The sequence below is a fragment of the Scatophagus argus genome, chromosome 19, assembly GCF_020382885.2.
Source record: "Scatophagus argus isolate fScaArg1 chromosome 19, fScaArg1.pri, whole genome shotgun sequence".
In the NCBI taxonomy this organism is placed as follows: Eukaryota; Metazoa; Chordata; class Actinopteri; family Scatophagidae; genus Scatophagus; species Scatophagus argus.
Window position 1 is genome coordinate 1208903 of NC_058511.1, and position 22817 is coordinate 1231719.

Consider the following 22817-nt stretch of genomic DNA (forward strand, 5'->3'; position numbering starts at 1 on the left):
GACATAAACAAAAACTTTCATTACGGGAGAAGCTGCAGGGAAGCTTTCAGACCTCCATCTCCTCGACGGTTTGCAGATGGGACACATTCTCTGTTTTCCTCCTCTGCAAACACTCGTTCAGTCTAACTCGTACAAAAAGCCCGGCGTTGCCCTGAAGGCGTCTGTCTGCTGCGTTCGTCCGACGACCAGTTGGCCCGCGAGCTCCTGATCCTGATCCCTCCTTTACTCCTAATTTTGCCTCCTAATTTCTTCCATGTAACTTTCCTTCCTTTCCCATTTGTTTCGCTCATTCTGTTGTCCAAACCTGGTTTACTTCTTTGCTTCCTTCCACAGTGCTTTCCTGCCCTCTTTTATTTGCTTTCTCCTTTATTTCCCTTTCCTTTCCTCCACTTTCAGTCGTCTTCCTACATTTGTTTTCCCCCATCCTGCTTCCTGCTCTCCATCTTCATTCTTTCATCTCTAACGCAGTCATGTCTCTTCTCTTATGCCTTTGCGTCTTCCTTCCTTTCTTGCTTTTATCTTTCCATATTTATCCTCTCTTTATTTCCTTTTTTCCTCACTTGTTCCTTCCTTCCTAATACCTTCCTCTATCCTTCCTTCTTTTTACATTTGCTTCCTTCTGTCCAACCTTCTTTCATTATCACCTCATTCCCTTCATTCTTTCCTCCTCTAGATGCTCTGGTTTCCTCTCTTCTTTTTGCAGTCTAACTTCTTATGTCATCCATGTTAGCTTCCTTCTTTCGTGTACTTGTTTCCTCCCTTCTTTCCAGCCCATCTCTCCTTTCTTCTTTCCTTGTGTCTGTCCTGCTGTGCTTCCTTCTTCAGTACTTCTCGGACCCGCTCACTGATGGAGGACTTCACATCTCCGGGGATTCGTCCTCGCCCACCTTGTCCCACACAAACCTACTGGCACCTGAACGCACCGCAGCCTCCCCCTTGTCTCCAATGCAAACTTAAGGAGTTCATCACAGCCACAGAGCTCCATCCTCCACAGCTATTATCAGTGAATCTCTTTTAGTTTCCCCACCGGCAGGGCAAACTGTAGATATATGAAGCCATTAGGAGGAGCTGGACTGACTGCAGGAGGTGTAATAAGCTGCAGGGGGACACGGGCGGAGCGAGCGTCTGCACTTTAAGGCCTCAGAATGACGCAGGTGAGAACAGACTACTGAATCAAGATTGTGTCTACAAAGGGACAACTCTCCTCCTCCTCCTCCAGCAGCAGAGGAGACGAGCATGACTCAGCTCTTTTCTGGGAGAATCAGCAAAGATGAGGCCTGTTAAGGATCTGATTTTAGCCTGAGGTCAAGGAAAAACAAAGAATCTGCCCTTTCCCTTACTACAGCTCTTCAGCTCATTTTTTCATTGATTTGTTCCCCTTCTGCTCACTAACAGCATCAATGCAGAGCACATACATCATCATCATGTCTGGTTTCTCTAATTCTCCTTCTCTTAACTCTTTCACTTAGAGGCTCATGGCAGCATCACATTTCTTTTGTTTGTCACAATTGTGATATTTCAACTTTTCCCTTCTTTTCTTTCTCCTTGCACACTTTAATGTCTCCGTTAAGCCGTCTGTGTGTTCTAAAGAGAGGACAAAGTCTGGCTCTGAACTTGGAAATCTTCTATTTGTGCATGTTTCAGTCTGAGCGGAGCTGTTTCCTCAAAGCATTTCAACACATTGAACCTGAGGGTCGTGACAGGCGAGTCATCGATGCCTCTCCGTCCTCTGAGCTGCAGCAGGATGCAGCAGCTGTTATCTGTGGCTTACTGCAGCCACTACTGCATGTTCCTCCGTTTGCAACTGCAGGTGAACGCTGCATGTTTAATGGGAACAAATCCAATGGTGAACATCTGATCCTGCACAGCACAGAGTGAGAACAACAGCCAGATGACCTTTATAATGGAGATGTGGTGCCGCAGCCAGCTGGGCTCAGCGACGGCTCAGTGCTGCCCTCTGGTGTCCCACATGCCACAGAGGTGTGAACAGGAAGTGCCCAGAGCTTCTTCTGCTTGCTCTAAATCTCCTCTATGTGGGCTCTGATCACACTGTGAGGATGAGGACGGTCTGAAGCACAGGAGAAGTGAGTGAACTGCTTTGGGTCTGTCCAGTCTGTCCGAGTCTGCTCGGGTCCTTCTGGATCACGTGTCTCTGTTTTTAAGTCATTTATGTCTGTTGGGTTTGGGGAAGTTTTCTGCACATCTCTGAAGGCTGAAAACACTAATCTTCTTTCACCTCATGTTGACCACAAAGTGATCACCATGTTTGTCTGAAACATGTGCCAGGATTTAATTTATCTACTGAAGAGGAGTTCAGCCTTTTTTTGTGAGCTTTGACACATGAAGTTGTCCTACCCAACTAATTATTTCTAAATCAAATGGTATCTGTGTGGAGCCCTATGCAAAAAATCTAAAATATAAGCAGGGGTGCTTTTAAACTCAGAGTCGCTGGTCGATACTCCACCCTGCTGTGTCCATCCATCATCTGCAGTTTCCATCTGTCGAGCATCTGTGGTGCTCATCCACGTCTGTCTGACCGATCGATTCCTCCGAGTTCTGCAGCCCAGCACCAAAGTTGTGCCGATGAGATCTGACTTGTGCCTACAGAACGTTAAAGAGAAAATGTGTCGGTACCCTGAAGGCGTCCGGGGAGCTGAGGTGGAACTTCTGCCTGATGTCCTCGGACGCTCCGGCACACAGTCGGTAGAAGATGTGGTAGTTTCTCTCCTCGGGGCTTTGTCTGCAGATCCTTGACTTCTCCAGCAGGTAGTGCGACACGAAGCCGCCCACGACGGCGTTCTGACAAAACAAACACAGACAGGAAGCTCATTTTATTCAGGTCCCAAAACGCCGTCGATGTGCATATCATCTGTCACAGCGTGTTGACTGCAGCTTTTATATTCTTTACATGAAACTGCAGTTAATAAAGCAAGACAAGCTGAACCATCTGATTAGCTGATTTATAGCAGACGTGCAGGGGAGAGCAGTCATCATAAGTGCAAAAGCTGAGGCCTCATTACTGTTAGATTTGCTGCTGCAGAGCTGACACAGGAAATACTGCGTTTAATCAGGAGATGAAGATCAATATGAACAGTTTGTGCTAAGTAACCACAGTTAGTAGGCATCATATTTCATTCGTTATTTCTCATTGTTTCCGTGTAAAGCAGCTGTGGTCTGACAGCACTGCACCTTCTCATTGAAGTGGATTTCCACAAACTTTCCAAAGCGGCTGCTGTTGTTGTTCCGGACAGTTTTTGCATTTCCGAAAGCCTCCAGCAACGGGTTCGCTGCAGGGAAAGAGAAGGACAAACACGAACTCATACAGAAGAAACAAGGAGTTTGACGGACATGAGAAGCAGAAGCGAATCCTACCTTCCACGATTCTCTCGTCGATGTCCTGCCCGGTGCCATAGGAGGTCGTCAGGTATCTGTCAGAGGAAACAGACGTGTTAACACGACAGTATAACAACCAAATTTTACAGTTTCAAAAGCTATAACTCCATCTCCTTGGTAACACCTGAGGTTCTGACTAATACGTGGAAGAATCATTTCCATCTCTAAAGCTTTCTGTGCAATGGAAACATTAACTACTTCAGTAAATAGTCTGAACGACTTGGCAGCTGAAGATATTTGTATTCTGCTGGGCTCTGACTCAGCTGGGAGCCAGAAAGATAACATGATGCTAACAGACTGACAGTCAGTAACATCTGAACATTTTCACCAACAGATGATGGTCCATGTGTGCTCTCAGCTCAGTCTGAAGTGAATGTGGATGTGGTTTGACGTGGTCTCTGACAGCCCAAGTTTGGAGAGACAGTGTAGGCTGTTGCAGCTTGTGTGTTAAGGATGATCTTTTTTTATGTGTTATTTAATATTCATCAGACGATTGGTCCGTCGCGATTCGTAAGCTGGAAGTGACTTCAGACTTGTCTCTGAGGCCTCGTCCTCACCTGAGAACAAACTTAGTGTTTTCAGTCTTCCCGGCCCCGGACTCCCCTGAGACGATGATGGACTGGCTCATCTTCAGGACCTTCATGTCCCTGTAGGCCTTATCAGCTGCCCGAGACACACAGGCAGAAGCAGCTGTTAGAATCAACTGTCCTTTGCCTCGAGGACACAAACCCGACCCCAATGATTCAGCAGATATTAAACTCCCAAATACAAAGACGATGAGTCAGTCAGAAACGAATGTGATGTTCACAGGACTGTGGGGAATCTGGCTGCTGGCTGCCCCCTGGTGGACACAACAGAAACTACAACAGGAGGTCATCAAGGAGAGGACTAGAGCAATTACATTAAGGTCTAGAAGTCTAAAGTCAAAAAATTTCACCTTCAGGCGTGAAAAATCAGCCAAAAAGGACCACAAATCAAACAAAACCCTTCTTCTCAGAAATAAAATGATCAGACTACAACCGACAGACAGGAGAAAAGAGAAAACCACCACCTCAGGCACCACAGACGATTTATCTTTTAGCAGCAGAGGGAGTTCAGCTGGTACAGAATAATATAAAATGAAAACACAAGTTCACTGGATCCCTCCCACACAGGAGTACACATCCTGAACCCCCAGAGACGAGCTGCATTAAAGAACAACTGGATTCAAAGAGAACCGAGAGGCAGTGCAGCGTGTTCGCCGTTCGCTCACCGATGGCGAAGACGTGTGGCGGCAGCGTGCCCAGAGACCGGCCCCGGTACTGCTTGATGGTCTCCGGCGAGTAAAGCTTTGGGATGTCATAGTACGGGTTCACCGCGATCAGGATGTTGGCTACAAACGTCTGGATGAGGAAGAGGAGGAGAAGAAAATTCAGCATCTTTAACACATTTTGTGTCCTCAGGCAGACGAGCTGGACAGAAGTGTCTCATGATTTTACTTGACACAAACGCCTGCTTTCTGTACTCACAGATATTAATGAATAATTCATCATCTACTTGCAATACTTTCAATCTGTACTACCTCACTTTTGTACTACCTCCAGAACCATATTTATTTTACTTATTTTATTTTATTTTGTTTTACCTTACTCTATTTTATTTTATTTTATTTTATTATCATATTTATTATTTATTATTATATGTTACTCGTTCTTCACTTACACGGCCATAAAGACAATTCTGATTCTGATTTTGTCATCTTCTTGGCACATGCAGTAAACAGATGTAGAATATGACCAGGGATGTGATCTGAAAGGGTTACAAAGACATTTTTTTTTATTTCCTCTCCACTTAAATCTTAAATGTGCTTTAAACAAGGTGGAAAAGTCCTCTTTTAGACTTCCTCTCAGTTCCTTCTTCAGCCACCAGATGTCAGCCAACAGCTGCCTGATGACTCACATCAGGGCATGAACACACCGAAGGTCACCTGAGATCACCTGAGCTGTGTGTGCTTATGTGTGTCTTTGTGTACATCTCAGATTCTTATTATGATCTCCAGTGTGTGGAGGAGCAAGAAGTCTGCAAGGAAAAGTGAAAAGGTGAGTGAACAGGTGAGAGTGTGTGTATGTCTGACACTGCAGCAGGTTTCTCCTCACTTACATGTCTGTACTTTTAACTCTCTCTCTCTCTCACACACACACACACACACACACACACGTACGTACACAGTGTCAGCCATCTTCGTTTGGGTCAAAGAACAGAGACGTCCTTTGCAAAACAGTCTGAACAGGATGAAAGTCTTTCATCATCTGATCAATCAATCAATCAAGTAAAGACTGTGATTGCAGGAGGCACAGGAAGCTGAATAGCATGAGTTCAAACTGTGTAAAGTCAGAGAAAATGACATTTCACTCACATAGATTTTGTCTTTGCTGTATCTCACGCGAACATTGTTGAGTAGAGTGGCTTCATTCAGGTACATCAAAGAGCCTGAGAGACGGAGAGAGGACGGAGAGTTAAGGGACCAATCACAGGCCGCCTGATGACAACAACACGTCGCTGTAACACTGACACACAGGACACACTGCCAACCATTCCTGCTAATGCTGCTGCTGCCACAGCAACTAAACGGGAAGTAGAAGCGCTCAGACTAGTCAAGTCCGAAACCCTCAGCCGAGCACATTTTCTAAAGAGGAAAGGAGGAGGAAGTAGAAACTCACAGTTGTCCTCCACGTGCTTGTTGACGTCATCCTCTGCGGGGAAGACCTGGTTGATCGGAGCCAAAAATGTCTGCAAATGAAGAGAAATTTGAAGAATTAAGGAGGATTATGAAACACTGATGGACAAATCAGTTTGGGATCGAGCTCTATGGAGACGTTTCCTGTTTATTCTCTGTGCTTTGTTAATGTTTTAAATCAAGTTCTCACCTTCCTTCCATTTAGCTGCAACCCAGTTTTACTGTGAAACTCCACAAATGTTTTGTGGATGAAGAAACTCCAGCTGACTTCTCATCTGCACGGGGGGTGAGGAGTTTACGGCCCAAGTTTCATTTTTGGGCGAACTGTTCCTTTAACGCTTTGCTGCACACTCATACATACATTTCCAGTGATTTTCAGCTGTCATGATTGATGAAAATTAATTTCTTTTGATTTTTGGAAATCGATTCCTCTGTGCTCTCCGATCCTTTCAGTCCAGTTTCTTTGAGAGTGAACCTTGAAATAATTCATCGATTCAGGGACGAACACAAAGGCAGCTGCTCCGGCTGAAGGCCTGATGAATTATTTGGAGGCAGCAGGTAACGGGATCGGAGGATCAGTCCACAGCTCCAGCAGCAGGGACACAACTCTGCATTATTAACCGTCTGATAAACCGACAGGACGGGACAGATTTCAGACGAGGAATCACGTCAGTCTGCAAACACGTCTGATGAGGATTCGGGTTTCATCTCATCTGATTTGATTTTTATCAGGTCAGGGTCACAGGAGCACTGAAGTGCAATTTCAAGGTTCTTTTACTCCTTTTCATGCTACTTTTTGAGTTCAGACTAAAAACATGTTCTGAGCTTACAAAATAAAAGTCACCTTTTTGGTTCGTGAACCTTTAGAAAAACTCCACCTGAGGTTTACTGTCATGGTAAACAAACTCCACTTCCCAGAAGCCAAAACCGGCCATGTTGAACTAAAGCGGGACGGCTGGCGAGGACACACGTGACCGCAGTGTTTTGCAAAGGAGGCTGCTGGGTGTATTTATGCAGAGCTTTAATGTGCCCTGTTAAAGGAGGCGCTGCGGGCCTCAGCGCCAAGGTGACGTACAGTCGATTCATTCTTTCCAGTGGTGGCCTGTTCCACATTCTCAGCCCAAACTGGACGGATTCCACAACGCTGCGCCGCGTGAGGGGAATGGAGAGGAGGAAGCAGGGGAGGAGGAGGGGGAGGAGGAGGGGGAGGTGACGCAAGGCCGATAATCTGAGAAAAAGAAAAGAAGCTAAACAACTTTCACCCTTTCATCACCAGCAACAGGGAGACAAGCAGCAGTCAGGGACCAAGACTGTCCCAGGCCTGACCCCCCACCACAGCTGAAGTGCTGACGTCACGTTTAAGACCATTATACGTAACTTGTACTTTATAACTTTAGGCGGTCTCTAAATGATTTAGCGTAACAACAGGTGAGCTGACAGCCTCGTCTCCTTCCACAAACCTTCTTTTCACTGAGGCAGATCAAACTGTGGACACCATCAGGGACACACAGACACTAAAGGACAAAGAGTCGGCCATTGTGACTGACAGGATGACGGCTTATCGAGCTCTCCGTCTTCCTCCTGACGTCCACCGCAGGACGTCTGCCAGCGAGTGAACACATCGTCAGACACTGGCACAAACTGGCTGCAGCAGGACAGACAGGACATTGTTGTGACCGTCTCAGGCCTCCGCTGCAGCCCGGAAACTCACTCTGAAGGCCTTACATGTGTCCAAAGCTACGATTACAGTGTGAAAATACAGTCTGAATGAAGTGAACCTCCAAGGAAACACTGCAGTGCAGCAACAGGAAACATCACAAGTCCAAACGTTGAAGCTCACCCAGCTACCAAAATCTTCTCACACACATAAAAGGGATTATTTTTCATCTTAATTTCTGGGGAGGTCTGATACGCAAACCACAGCATTTCTGTGGAATATTCCTTTAAAGTGAAAACAAACAACTCTTATTCTACAGCCATTATGTTGGCGTTACGTTACATCGACATCGACAGGTGAGAGTCCTACAAGAGGACGAAGTCCTCCTGGACACAGCAGGTGATGATGCAGACAACAGGACGCTTATAAAACCTGCACACCTGCCTGCATGATGACAGAATAACTGCTGTAAACCCGCTGCGACACGCATTACAGGCAAGTCTTGATGAACGTAACTCAGGAGAGACGCATTCAAATGGACAACACTTTAAATGTTAGACGTATGACAGACCATCCCGTGTTTTATTGGCCGACAGCACACAGAACCTTTCCAAAGGGAGCACTCAGTCACCGAGGCCTCCAGGGGAAAGATTACTGCGCCGGACACGAGGCTTTAGGGGTTTCCACGGCAACGGGCTCTCAGGGACATTAAAAGCTTTGCGAAGGGGCACGTCACCTGGCAGCAAAACGAATTAACGGGGAACAGGAAAAGCCTGAAGAGCCTCTTGACTTCAGATATCACTGATTGATTCTGTGCTCGAGTACATTACACCTGCACCCAGGTGAGTCACTGAGTGAATGACTCTTCACTGACTCCACATCTATGTTCTGTTTCCTCATGAGATTAAGGGACACATTCAATCATTAACACACTGAAGGCAAACGCACACTGGAAAAGGTCTGATGGGAAAGCTCGCAAACGACTCTGGCTGAGCAGGAAACTCTGAGACTTTTTAGTAGAGGTGGGGGAAAACACAGATACAGGAATATCACGTTACGCTGCTGACACACTGGGGCCAAATGTTGATATGGTTATTAAAACATACGGATGCCATAAACAGATTCCCCAACCAATCTGACCATAGTCACTACTTCATGGTTCCAATGAAAAAGGATAACATGGACCAACTTCCTGTGCAGAAGAAGAAACTCATCAGAAGATACGAGTGAAAAGGAGCCACACTTGTGTCCTTCCTTTGAACATTTTAACTTTGAATATTATTATATTATATTATATTATATTATATACTGCTCTGTTTTGTGGGCCTGCAGCCGTTTGCCAGTTTGGGGCTCATAAGTGGAGTGACGCAGAGAAGATCGGATGAGCTTCAAAGAGCAAAAACCTGAGAGCTCGCTCACCTTTCCCTTCTGTTTAAGAGGTTCGATGGTGAGGCTGTCGGCTCCGATGTCCACTATGGTTCCCAGCTGGAACCCGTCTGTTGGGTGGGGCGCCCACACCGGCTTCCCATCCTCCATCGCACCGCTCTGAGGGCTCTGGAAAACAAGACACACAGACGAGTCAGGGGTAAAGCAAACTCATCTTCCTCTGCAAACAGTTCTGCAGGTATTTGATCAAAAACCCAAATGATGGACCAAGTGAAAATTAGATGTGATGATGGCACGAGAGGAAACGTCTGAGGATTATCAAAATCAATGGGATTCATCCTCTGGGGACCAGGAATATCGGCTGAACACAAAAGCAGAGGTTCCCTCCAATATTCTGCTACCTGGGACCTCACAGCAAAAACCAGATAAATACAACTGCAGTGCAGTACTCCCCCCACCGGGCTCTGTCCCTGAACACAACCAGCAGGAGGGACAGCAGATCACAAACTGCCACCATGTGAGAGAGAACAGGAAAAACAAGGCGGGAGCAGAGAGTGTTGACACACACACACACACACACACACACACACACCGTGTTCTTCAGTCAGGATGAACTGTGTGTTCGGACTCAGACCATGTTCAGTTACAGGTCAACACCTCACATAACCTTCAGAAATCCCACGACACGCAAATGCCACAGAGTGTTGGTGATCTGCAGCCACAAACAGATCAGACTGGCCAATCAGACGTGAGGTGCTGAGGACAGTGATGTCTTACAGTTTCCATCCACATGACGTTCAGCAGCTTACTTCACACGGTGGCTTCCTGTCAAACCGTAAACCCAATAACTCAGCCTTCTCTGGGAACTTAAAATGATTATAAACCTGATTCAGCTGGGGACATTAAACCATGAGTGTTTTATGAGTGTGGCCTGATAAGACGTGACTACTGACTCTTCAGTGGGTCAGACGGTGATCCACTGAAGCCACTTCAGATGTTTGGTTGAGTTTAAAGAAAAAGTCTGCATTCTTCTACACACACACACACACACGCTCCGAATTGCTACCACAAACACTCACTCCAGCACCTAATGTGGAGGAATGCCCCACTGAACACAAATGCACCACCTCCTCATGTTTGTTTGATAAAACCTACAGCAAGCGGCTGAACCTTCAGTCAAACTGACCAACCAATGAGCTCGGAGCTGAGCACCACAGACAGGAAGTCAGAAAAGTACTGAGAGATGGACTAACATGTTGTTGGTTTTGGTCTTTTCAAAGGATTTGTTGACGGTAAGAAAAATACTGTGAAGCTCATACTTTGGTACTTCCACTATACTTTTGATTTATGGTTTATTAAACTATATTCAGACATATGAACGTGGGGGAGATTTCCATGTGAAACGAAGCAGCTTGAATGAGTGTGAACATGTGTGGCCTCAGGCCTGACAGCAGGATGACTGACTGTCGATCAAAGGTTGCTGGTAACTCATTGTCAAGGCTGTAAAGTTTTCCCAAGTGAACAAAGCACCAGACTTCACATAAAAATGGCACAATTTAATGAGGAGGGGTCTGTTCTGCTAAATCCCTCCTCTGACAGCTCAGTACGAGGCAGCAGGTCAAACAGTGCTTTACCAGCAACACATGGAAAAACTGAGCAGAAATCATGGGGGTGGGGGTGGAGCGGTTTATGAGCTGTACTGCAGCCTGCCACCAGGGGGCAAACTGGAAATTTGGACTTCACTTTCGTGGCGCTCATGTCAAACAAAAATGAAAGTAGGTCGTTTTTTTAAATAGTCAAATAAAGTACAGTCCTTGAGTAAATGTATTTAGTTACTTTCAGCCACTGCACTGGATGCAAATTCTGACAGAGCTGTGCAGCAGGTTATTAAACACATTCAAAACTTCCCCAGGGAACATTCATGTCTAACAGCCAGACAGCTTTCAGCTTCAGCCTCCAATCAATACAACAATACAAGCACAGACGACTTCAGCTGAAACTGATGCTTTTCTCCACAACCATCAGGCGGAGTCACACGAAGTGTGTTTTGACCGAGAAAGATGAGCTCTGTTCAGCACACACACACACACACACACACACCCCCCATCACTGACCTGCTGAACATCACACAGGAAGTGATGTAATCACCTCCAGAGCTGTTCGACTAGTTGAGCAACACCAATAAAAGCTCTATCACTGAGGTAATAATGTGGGTGATTCCAGCTGATGTAGCTGAGCTGAATGATGCTGCGTTCATGCACCCTGGGAAATTACAACATGAGATGTGCATACAGAGAAAGAGCGAAAGGGTTGTAATTCACCTTGGTGAGGAAGAGGATGAAGAATTAGAATGAAAAGAAAACAAAGAAATGCAAAATTAGATGTATAAAAGATAAAAAAAGGCAGAGGGTGAATGCCTACCTTACTCCAGTCTATATTTAACACCACACAGACACCGCAGCTATATTTATCCACAAAAAGTCTCATTCAATAATTTCCAGTTTCACCACCAAACTCAAGTCCCTCCAGCTGTGGACACGGCTGATCCTCCTGGTCTGACGCCAAAACCACAAAGTGCCAGTGACAGTCAGCTAATGGCGGAGCTGAGCCGTGACCGCAGCGCTCGTCATCACATTAATGTGTTTTTACCAAAGCCTTAAACTAACTCCGTACCGCTTCTATTTGCAGTCGCTGCCCTAAATATTAAAATCCTGCCAGCCAACATGTTATCGGCCTCGCCTGGAACATCATTTCCATTAACGTCCTCAGTCAGGTGAGAAATTAAAGACCCAAACAGAGCTGAGGACTGAACTTCTGCTGCTGACTCCCCACGTGAGTGAACACATTAGCTCGATGGGAGAAACCACAAATAAACTGACTGAATGGGTTCTTTTATCCTTTAGTGAAACAGCCAAAGCATTGAAAAACAACACGCTGGGAAAGAAAGAACAGAACTCAGCGTCTTCATCGGGTCTCATCTCTGATGAAAAGTGAAACACAAAGGTCCAGCACACATAAGAGGTTGACCTACATCAACAGGATTCATCCTCTGGGGAGGCTGAATGTCTGCACAAAAACTCCTGGTAGTCCACTGAACAGCTGCTGAGACATTTCAGTCTGGACCAAAGTGTGGTTTGACTGGCAAAACGAGGACTGATGACTCAAATCGTCAGCCTTCAGGGTAGATCAGGGGACATCAAGGGACATCAGAGGACAGCAGGGTTAAGATTGTTTGGTCAAACTGAAAGCAAACTGAATAAAAGTTTATTCGTGACCTTGGGAAAAGGCCCTGCCAGTCTGAGCAAAGAAAGGCTTGTCTCCCTCTACAATAACAAGCCAAACACACCTGGCCTTCACAGCACTTTGACTACAAAGAGGTCCAGTATTTGGTTACAAGCTCAAAGTCTCTCACAGTTTCCATATTCAAACACACTGATGTTAAATAGCTGCCAGCCGGCTGTCCTGCCGAGACGCCCGAGCGGACACTGAACGTGTATGAGAGGGTTTGACGGCGTGTTTGTGGACCCACGCTGTGCGTCACATGTGAGGGCCGTGAGGAGCTTATTTCAGGATGAAGGCACAGCAGAGGAAGCACTTTGTGGCGTTTTCTATTGTTGAGTTTTTGGACTGCTTGGCTTGCCGTGATTCTAGTTTCTGGTTAACTTCATTAAAAGCTAATCAGAGCCTGTTCAACATCTTACTGACTTACTTAACTTACTGAACATCAGAGCTGCACTGAAGACCATGAAGATCAGATTCTGAGTCGGGAAAACTGAATTCTGATCGACAACAGTCCATCTGTCCCATCAGCTGCACACTAATATGCTGCAAATCTGTAGTGAAGTCAGCAGGAGGAGAGTTGATTAGCTGTTAGCTGTTAGCCGTGAGCAGCAGAGACCTGCAGTGTGTTTGGCTAATGGAGCTAACAGCTAACTGCAGTCATAAACACAGCAGGAGTGAGAGTTTCTACTCAGAGGAACATGAAGCATTAAACACTGAACTGCAGTTTACAGTAAACACGTGTACTAAAGTACTTCATCTGAGTACCATATGGAGGTGAAACTTCCATCTTTACATAAATATGTGGACAAAAGGTCATTTTGTGTCGTCAAACAAACGCAGAAGATGCTTTACAGCAGGGGATGCAGAGGGGCGATGAAAACACTCGGCGTTCAGTCAGGACGGCGGAGTGCGAGCAGCTGTTACTTTGTGTGTGTGAGAGGAGGAAGTGCTGTGCGGTACTGTGTGTGTCGGCCCACTCCTCGGCTCACAGACAGCCAATTGTTGGATCTGTGTCGTCGCTCACTGAGAGCTCACTGTCATGGCCCAGCGGTCGGGTCACGTGCCCCACTGAGAGCCCGTGATGCGTTCAGGGACAAAACCCCCTGAGGGCACATCGACAGGACCAGAGACATGACAGGCCGTCCTCGCATCAAACCGCATCGGTTCGATCTCTGCTGGGCTTCACTGGGACAACTGGAACAATGTAGACTCTGAGAGGAACTGACGGATGAATCTGAGCGGCAATGAATTTAACTGTTCAAGTAAAAACATCAAAAACTGTCTTGTTCCAGCTTTTCACACGCTGCTCTTCTTTGTCTAAAAATCTGAATGTGTTGGTCGCTGGTTTGGAGACATATTGTGACATATACAAACGACTGTCTGAGAGAATAACCTGGAAATTAATCACCTGACGTCACTATCAAACATTTTATATTATCTGTCTGTTTTCACTCTCAACATCAGGCTTGCAGCTGCGTTTGTGTACGAGATGCAGTAAATAAAGTTCAGCATTTTACCATTACCAACAAAACACACAAACATGAAACAGTGTATGATGAAATCAGGACTGACATGAAACATGTCTGTTCCCGTACTGGTCAGGCTGGCAGTGAACTCAGCTCCCAGTCTCATGCTGCCTGGTTTGAGCTTGTCTTTCTCTGATTGTGCTGAAATTGACGCCTTGCTGCTCTCATTCTTCCATCAGACCAATTCTGTTTTCTCCTGTCTCCTCCTCCGGCACCCACACAGCTGCATCGTGACATTTCAGGAACAGCAAAGTGGGTGTAGAGACCAACCGACTGCTAATGTGTAGTGCAGAACATCACTCGGCGCACATCGTCGTCCCTCACTTAAAGAAACGGTTTTATCAGGTCTCGCAAACAAGCAGAAAAAGGCCTGACGCTCGGGACAATCGGTGTTGCACACAGCATAAACAGTGCAAAGTGTTTGTTTGCTCAGTGAGAAGTTGGAGGTCTTCATCTCACACAAAACAGAACAAGCCATGACAAGGATCGCTGCCTCACGTCACCTGAGTTGGGGGTCAGACATGGACACGGACATGAACGCACCACGAAGGCTGCAGCCCACAATGAACCAGCACGTACATTCAGAGGAAATAACTCTCCATACCAGCAGGTGGCGTTAGTCTGCATTCATCATACAGGAAAACAGTAAAAACGAGAGAAAAACAACTTTTGAAAAACAACTTTACTCTCCGGTGGAACTCAAACTGACCCTCTGACAGCAAAACACAACCGTGTTTTAGACATGTTTCTGATGAACAATCAGTGCACACCTCAGTGACAAACACACCTTGTTTCCTGTGACTGCTTTACAGTAAACATCACCCCGTGTTTTGCCAAATGAATGCTTTTAATGTGGCGCAGCAGCAGCTGCAGGAGGCTGAACGCTCAACAAGTTAAAACATTTGGCTTGTGCTCACAATGAGAGCGTTTTGACAACTCTCTGCTCTGTCAGGACTCATAAATGTTACCCAGCATTCATGTGGGCCCCACCCACAGCACAGACTCACTGCAGGGTGTGTTCAAGGATCAGGGGAGACGAGTCCTTTCACTGAGGCAGACACAAACCTGACACTCCCAACACACACAATCAGATTCAAAATGTGCCCGTGATTAACCATCAGAAAGAATTCAAAGAGTTCATGATGATGTACTTTCCACCTGAGTTGACTGTTCAAAATTAAAGGTGGAGCCTTTCACAGAAAACATCTTCAGAAAACATCTTTATGGCCAGTTTCAGCCTCTGAGCCTCAAACCTCACACGTCTCTGGTGCGATCGCGCCGCAGCTTCATTTTGATGATTTCAGCAAAGCTGTGGAATTTCTGAAGTGCTGATCTTTTACAAACTCCCTGCAATCCAGTTTAAAGATTGACAAGAGTCATCCTCCAAAAGGCGAAGTCTAACACCAATAAAATGTGTCATAAGAAAAAAGTTGTACATTACACAAAGAGTCTTAAATCCTCTTCCTGTTGAGTGGATCCAGGATCTGTGTGAGTGCTCTGGACAACTCGTGACACCAAGGTCACCTTCCAAACCTGAGAACCAGACTGGTCCTGAACTGCTGATGAGACCTTCAGTGGTCAGCAGCAGGTGAGTGTGGTCTGACTGGGTGCTTCCCAGCTTTCACTGGGAGGAAGCAGCATGAGCAATCAGGGTGACCTCGTTAATGTGACAACGCTTTAATGTGTCAACCGGCCAATCACAGACATCCCTCAATCTGCCGTCACCTGATGGACACAGGCTGTTTCTATGGGAGGTGATGGCGAGCAGACCCGTTTCACATGTAGACGGTGATGATAATGTTGTGTCAGGGTTAAAGTTTCCTTAAACCTTCCAGAAGTCAAACTGAGGGGTAAAATACTGAGAGTGACTCATGAGTTTTAAAAGTTTTGTTTTCAGTTCTGAAAATTATATGAACTTCTGATACTCTGTGTATTAAACAGGCCTGACAGACAGACAGGAAGTGAGACCAGACAGACTCAGAGGACAGCGAGGATCAAAGGACCAGAGCTACATTAACTCATCCAGCCAAAGGCATCCTGGGAAAATCCCTCACGCAGCCTCTGTGTCTGAAGACCAACGTGAAAACTGGTTTCTCCTCAACGTGTCCAGCTGTGTAACAAATCTCAAAGGATTAGACAAAAGTATTGAGACACCTGACCTTCACACCAACAGGGACTTTAATGACATCTCATTGTAAACACACAGACAGCTTTGCAGCTCTAACAGCTTCCACTCTTCTGTGAAGGCTTTCCACAACATGTTGGAGTGTTTCTGTGGGAATTTGTGCCCATTCATGCAGTAGAGCATTTGTGAGGTCACACACTGATGTTGGACCAAAAGGCCTGGCTCACAATCTCCGTTCCAGTTCATCCCAAAGGTGTTGGATGGGGTTGAGGTCAGGGCTCTGTGTGGGCCAGTCAAGTTCTTCCACACCAAACTCATCCAACCATGTCTTTATGGAGCTTTGCTTTGTGCACTGGGGCACAGTCATGCTGGAATAGAAAAGGGCCTTCAACAAACTGTTGCCACAAAGTTGGAAGCATAGCATTGTCCAAAATGTCTTGGTGTGCTGAAGCATAAAGATTTCCCTTCACTGGAAGTCAGGGGCCGAGAACAAACCCTGAGAAACAGGTCCATGAAGACACCTGTCTGCATACTTTTGTCTATATAGTGTATCTGAAACGTTCTGAGGAAAAGCATCTGGACATGAAGCCACCACAACCACTCAGTTCTGTTGAAATAGCTTTTCATGTCTTCTGTGTGTGATGCCACCCAAAGAGCCGAGTCATCACCAAACAACTCACAGAGTGTGTCAGTGTTTTACCTCCACACCAACTGACACAAGGCCTGAGAGCCCAAACACAAACACACAAATCAGTTTCCTCTCTGACGTGTCACAGAGCAAATAACTACCTGATGAATGAAGAAAACAATCAGATCAATCAACAATAACTGAAACGAGTAAACTGAATCAGCTCACTCAGCGGTTTGATCTCCACATTCATCTGACGGTTTGATCCAAACACTCGTCTCAAACTCTCGAAATGAGCAGCGTTTTGAGACAGCAGCAGCCTGAAGGCCGAGCTCGGCCACGGCTAGAAACAAGCATTCCTGAGGCGTCTGAATATTTAAGAGAAGTGTTGAGGAGAGCCGGATTAACTCGGGGTCAAAGTCCTCTTGGAGTAAAGCCACAGCTCAAACTAATGAGCAGTGTGGCCGAGCAGGGCAGGGACACAGCGCACACGCTCTGATGTCCGCCGCCTCAGCTTCCCCTCGTCTGCTCTTTAATCGCAAACATGTTGAGACGGACAAAAACACGACAGCAGCTGCCGGCTTCAAATCGACCGGGCGTCCTCCCTGAACATTACCCAGAGTTCAACACGTGACAGCGCAGTAAGAGGACCCGGGATTCGAAGGGCACCGACACACCAACCCTCTGTTGCCACGGTTACAGCCATCAAGTCGCCACCATAATCATGGGTTGGGTCCATTTGCATGTTGTCGTGACGCGACACGAAGGTTCAGTCACGCACACGCACACACACACACACACACACACACACACACACACACACACACACACACGAGTCAAGCAGACTGAGGGGAGAGTGTGAGGAAACACAAACCGATTTAAGGCGAACGCTCTGCTGCTAAAAACAGTTTCAGAGGATGTTCATAACAGACTCAAACGCTCAGTCCTGGTTTTCCTTTGTGACAGGAAGACGTTTTACGCTGACACGTCTTCTCTCAGTGTACGTCTGGACGTTTACTCGGAGGAACTCACTCTGATCGCTTCTCAGGCTTTGTGGTTGGCGTGAACACGACACGACGTCTCCTTTTCGTGACAGACGGGATGCGTGGTGCGTTCACATCAGTTATGTTTAAAACAGTTTCAGCACTGCATAAAGTGTACAGCTGATCTAATTTTCTTGATTATCAATCATCACGGTCATTGACGGTCCACAAACTGTCAGGAAACTTAACCGAATCCTCCCTCACAATGCAACCGGGTTCAAGCATGCATCATAACATTTCTTAATTTTATCAGCAGACACGAAACACAGAAGAGCAAACAGGTTGATAACTTAGAAACTTTAATAATCAGTCTGAAATGCCATCTGAACTCCTCTTGTCCAACAGGATGACGGCTTGAGAGGAGGAGTGGGAAGGTAATCCGACCCAGCAGCAGGAAACGAGCTCTAAAACGTGAGGTTTTATGAGTTCAGAGAGACAGACGTTGACATCTGAGAGCCAGCAGCTCCTGAACCCTGAAGATCTGAGGGTTCCATCGCAGACGGAGGGAAGACCAAGCGCCCCACAGGCCGAAGAGCAAATTTCATCAAATGAGGTGAGGCTGGACTCGGCCCGGCCACCAAAACCTCCACGGGTCCTCGTGACTTCTGTTTACAAACCCTGCTTCACTTGTAATCCAGTAGTGTGTGTGAACCACAACACAACAGCAACGTCTCAGCTCCCTCCAAGAGCAGACCCCCCCGACGTGAGGAGGCCGAGCTCTCAGACGGCCTGTAAGTTGACACTCTTCATCACAGTCAACATGTCTGCAGTCTGCTCGGTGCGGCGTGACTAATTCAGCTCACATTCCCCTAATTACAAAGGCGAGCTGGGCGGCGGGGGGGGTCCTAAACCCTCCAGAACCAACTCCGTTAATACGCCGGCATCAGAAACAGGATACGTATGAACCCTCCTGCTCCTTCAGCAGCAGTGAGCACAAAGCAGATGCTGCAGGAAGGTCCAGGGAGATCAGCATGAGCGGGACTGAAGTTAATCACGAGTTTACACGAGCAAACTTTATAGAAATGAAATCTATTCTTCTCAGTCAGAAAGTCTGACTGCCCAGTCGGCTGGTGAGTGAGTTAGCCGTTAGCTCGTAGCCCCAGCAGAACAACAGAACCAGAACCAGCGTCGATATTCAACACATCAGCGTGTCACAGGTTTGTCAGTTTTGTCCACAGATGTCCAAAAGTCTGTCTGTCCGTCTGTCTGAGATCCTGAGCTTTGTCATCACTGACCTCCAGCTGCAAACATCAGTCGATTAATCAATTACCTGCGCAAAAAAATTCACACGCTCACTTTTAGTTGAGGTGTTGATCCGACTCTCATACAGCAGGTTTGTGGTGTTTCAGTAGCTGCTGTACATGTGTGATATACCTCACACATTCCCAAACTCCAACATCCTGAACACACTTCCAGGATGTTCCAGGAATTCCTTGACTTGCTTTCCCTACTGACTGACCGTGTGCCTCGTCCACCTCCAGCTGCTTCCTCCTCAGTGTGGAGGAAAACACAACACAACACAGCAGTTCACAGAGAAAACAATCAGAAAGTCATCTGTCATTCACACGCCTGCTGCCATCAACTGCACGGGTCTGATTTTCTGAATCCTCAGCTCTCTGCTGTATACAAGGACATGTTAAAGTGGATGAAGATCCATCTAAACAGCTTAGCCAGACACTTTGGACATGAGCCACCAACCAGGATGCCGAGCTCATCTCATTGGTCGCATCTCTGCAGCCAAAACATGAGCATGTTCAGACTTCTTCCTGAATGCCAGTTACTTTTACACAGCTGATCCAGTAATCACTCAGGATCATTTCCTGAGGAAAACTTTGATCCCTGGAGCTCCTGACCCTCTCTGAACCCAGGAAGGACAGCGTGGTTCCAATGCTGCCATGACATAACCTAACAATACAGCCATAAAACAAGGATATGGTGAGGAGGAAGTCAAAAGGCAAAGTCCCTTCAGAAATCAGGATTTCAGGTGGGAGAGGCCTCAGAGACAGCACACTCATACCTGAGGGGTTAAAATCCCACGAACATGTAGAGAAACATGACAGCAAGCAGGATGTGAGAAAAGCACAACTTTGTGAATCTGTGGAGTCGTTCAGATTCCCAGTGCCTTTGGGAGAATGAAGCGACTGTAATAGTGATTTCAAAGCAGCTTCAGCATAAAAACAAGCTCAGGAAAAACACAATAAGCACTGAGAGCTCTTATGTAATCGTGCAACACAGATGAAACCAGAGCACAGGCTGGGCTCATGCACACTTTTCAGGATGGCACATTATCTTTTATCATCGCTGAGGCACAAAGGTCACAATGACCAAAGCCACCACCCTCAGCTTCTTTCTTATGCAAAGCATGTCCACTGATTCTTCTTCCCAGGCTCAGCAGCAGCGGAGTGTGTGTGTGTGTGTGTGTGCAGGCCGCAGCCGTATTGTGAGATCTGACATATCGGTGCTGCTGCTGCACAACAACAACACAGCCTCTCATGTCATGAACGCACCGGTGAATTCTGTCCCTTCTGAACTCAGGCTAACCTAACGAGGCTTGTGCTAAATGCTCGTTCCGATGTGTGCCCCATTCTGGCTGTGTGGACACAATCTCACGCCGAGCCGAACCCCGTTCAAGAAACATTATCATTTGGAATCACGTTGCCTTTGAGACACACATATAAGCTAAGAAAAATTAATCACCACCTTTTCAGATTCAGCAGACAATTTTCTTCAAACCGGCAGGTACATGACCATCAAAGCATCACCATTCTCACATAATCCAACTTTTATGTGTTGTATGTTGCATGTTATTTCTACAGAGTTCTTTCATTAGAATACACCCTTTCGTAGCAACGGCAGCGCCGTTCAGCGCACTGAAAAAGTTGAAGCCTCACTGAAACAAAGAGAGGCACAACGGATTCTTTATGTGCCGAATTTTAGAGAGTCATCTATTTGTTCAAATTCTGTTTGGGGCGACGTATTCTTAGACACACGGCTTTATTGACCATCAACAAAACTTAAAATTACCAAATGTCTCAAGGAAGTCTGGAAGTCTTCTCTCAACAAAGCTAGACAAATCCAAGCACGACTAATGTTGTTAAAAACATCGATTGTAACACCGCTGAGCGCAGGAATGCTGTGAACACGGTGCCATTTGCAGTCTGTGGCTGTGCTGACGGTTTTCCTCCGGGGGAAGCTGCGGTGTGTGCTGACAGGCTCCCGGTGCAGCTCGCTGCTAGCACCGGGACAGCTAGCTTACATCACCGTCTTACTGGGATAAATTCTCGCCGGTGAATGCAAACGGCTGCCGGTGTTGCCTACCTTGTTCGTCCGCAAACTCCAGACACTCCACGAATCGTTCGAAGGAGAACTGCGTCTTTAAAAGAGCCCAGAAAAGGAAACGCGCAGCCGAACAACACAGCCGTGCCGGGTATCTCCTGATGATAGCGTCCACTCCGGCAGCCTGGGCCACACTCTCCCCGCCCTTCAGCCTCCGACTCCCGCAGCAATCCTGGGAAAGTGCTCTGTGACGTCACGAGCTGGATAAAAAATCCCCGGCTGGAAGAGTCCGCCTGCAAGGGGCGCTGCTGGACGTCAGGACGTTCAACGTGAGACGCACGAGCCCCGATAGCTTCAGGCTCACGCGCAGGTAACTGACAACAGCTGGAGGAGAAAGGAACAAGTATTCATCCTTTATTGAAGTAAAAGTACTAATACAACAGTTTAAAAACATGCTGTTACGTGAAGTAAAAATATTTGATTAGAAGAAAGAAAGCATTTAGCAGGTAAAGAGTCAGATATTTCCCCCAGGAGTTGGTGGAGATCGAAAAGAAAGTGAATTTCTGACTTGGTCGTCACAAATGTGAATTCAAAAGACCAAAAATTCTTCTGTTACCGGCTTAATCTCACTAATTTGTGCGATTAATTAACGCGATGGTGGTATAGTGGTGAGCATAGCTGCCTTCCAAGCAGTTGACCCGGGTTCGATTCCCGGCCATCGCAAGGGCCTCTTTCTTGAATTTCCCTCGGGATCAATAAAGTATCTATCTATCAGTTACACCTGCGTTATTCCTGCTGTGACGGCCCAATGGTACAGTCCAGGTGTGAGGTGCTGCAGGGTCACATGACCAGGAAGTCCCTGCCAGGACTCGGCTGTGCACAAACAGGCCGAGGTTCACATGCAGGGATGAATGTTTTGTTGTGGTTAAAAAGACGATGAACTTGAGGATCACTAAACCAGCTAAACTAACTCAATGCGCTGATGGAGACTGTGAGATGTGGTCAATAAGTGGACCTGGTCTTAATGTTGTCTGTCAGTCAGAATCACTGTGGTCTCAGTCACGCAGAGAGCGGCAACGTTCACTTTCATAGCAGTTAATTTATATTTTATGCTTTAATGTGAGGATTCCCCGAATGAGCTTGTAAGTGGATGACACAACACAATTCAACAGTCATGAATGTTTTAGTGTCCAGTAACTTAACACCAGGCGAGTCCCCTCTGTGTGAAGGGACTCAACACCAGACTGAAAGCTGAGAGCAACACTTCACCAGAAACCACCTGACACTCGGCCTTTTTAAAACCTGGACCGGGACACACAGGTGCTGCTGAGATAACAGAGCGGCTCCAGTCCAGTCTTTGTCTTCGCTTGGCCTTCATGCAGTCTGAAACATGTGATCTCTGAACAGCTAAGGTCACTAAACCTGATTGCTCTGCTAGTTTCTTTAAAACCGAAGCAAATTCTGACGAAACCGTCCCCAGAACAACTTGAGAACGCTACAGTCTCTTTTCACCTTGCAAACATTATCCAAAGTTAGGCCTAAAAATTAGAAGTGAAAGGAAGATATTAGAGAAGAAGGCCGAGGAGCTACAGAGGCCGTTCAGGTCTTTCCTGAGGTAACATCATGCTGTCAGGAGGGCTCGGCCTGCAGCCTGAAGCTGCTGATACTGACCCGCTGAACTCTGCAGGGATGGTCCAAAGACACTTTACTGACAGTCCTGTTCCAGCAGTGGACGAACACCAGAGACCCCTCAACACGTCCCCGGTTTGCAGACACATCAGCCTG

At 46.6% G+C, this 22817-nt stretch overlaps 1 protein-coding gene and 1 non-coding gene across 2 annotated transcripts in view; one reads left to right on the top strand and one right to left on the bottom strand.

The window, feature by feature from the left end:
- myo6a (myosin VIa) overlaps positions 1-15534 on the bottom strand; it is a 79508-nt gene extending 63974 nt beyond the window's left edge. The window contains 9 exon segments of the mRNA XM_046374000.1: positions 2635-2799; positions 3190-3287; positions 3373-3428; positions 3951-4056; positions 4646-4775; positions 5789-5862; positions 6093-6162; positions 9186-9320; positions 15402-15534. Of these exon segments, the coding sequence (XP_046229956.1) occupies positions 2635-2799; positions 3190-3287; positions 3373-3428; positions 3951-4056; positions 4646-4775; positions 5789-5862; positions 6093-6162; positions 9186-9302 (816 nt within the window). The 5' untranslated portion in view covers positions 9303-9320; positions 15402-15534.
- Positions 15535-21683: 6149 nt separating this feature from the next.
- Positions 21684-21755, top strand: trnag-ucc. The gene has a single exon. It is a non-coding gene; the product is annotated as a tRNA-Gly (tRNA).
- The last annotated feature ends 1062 nt before the right edge of the window (positions 21756-22817 follow it).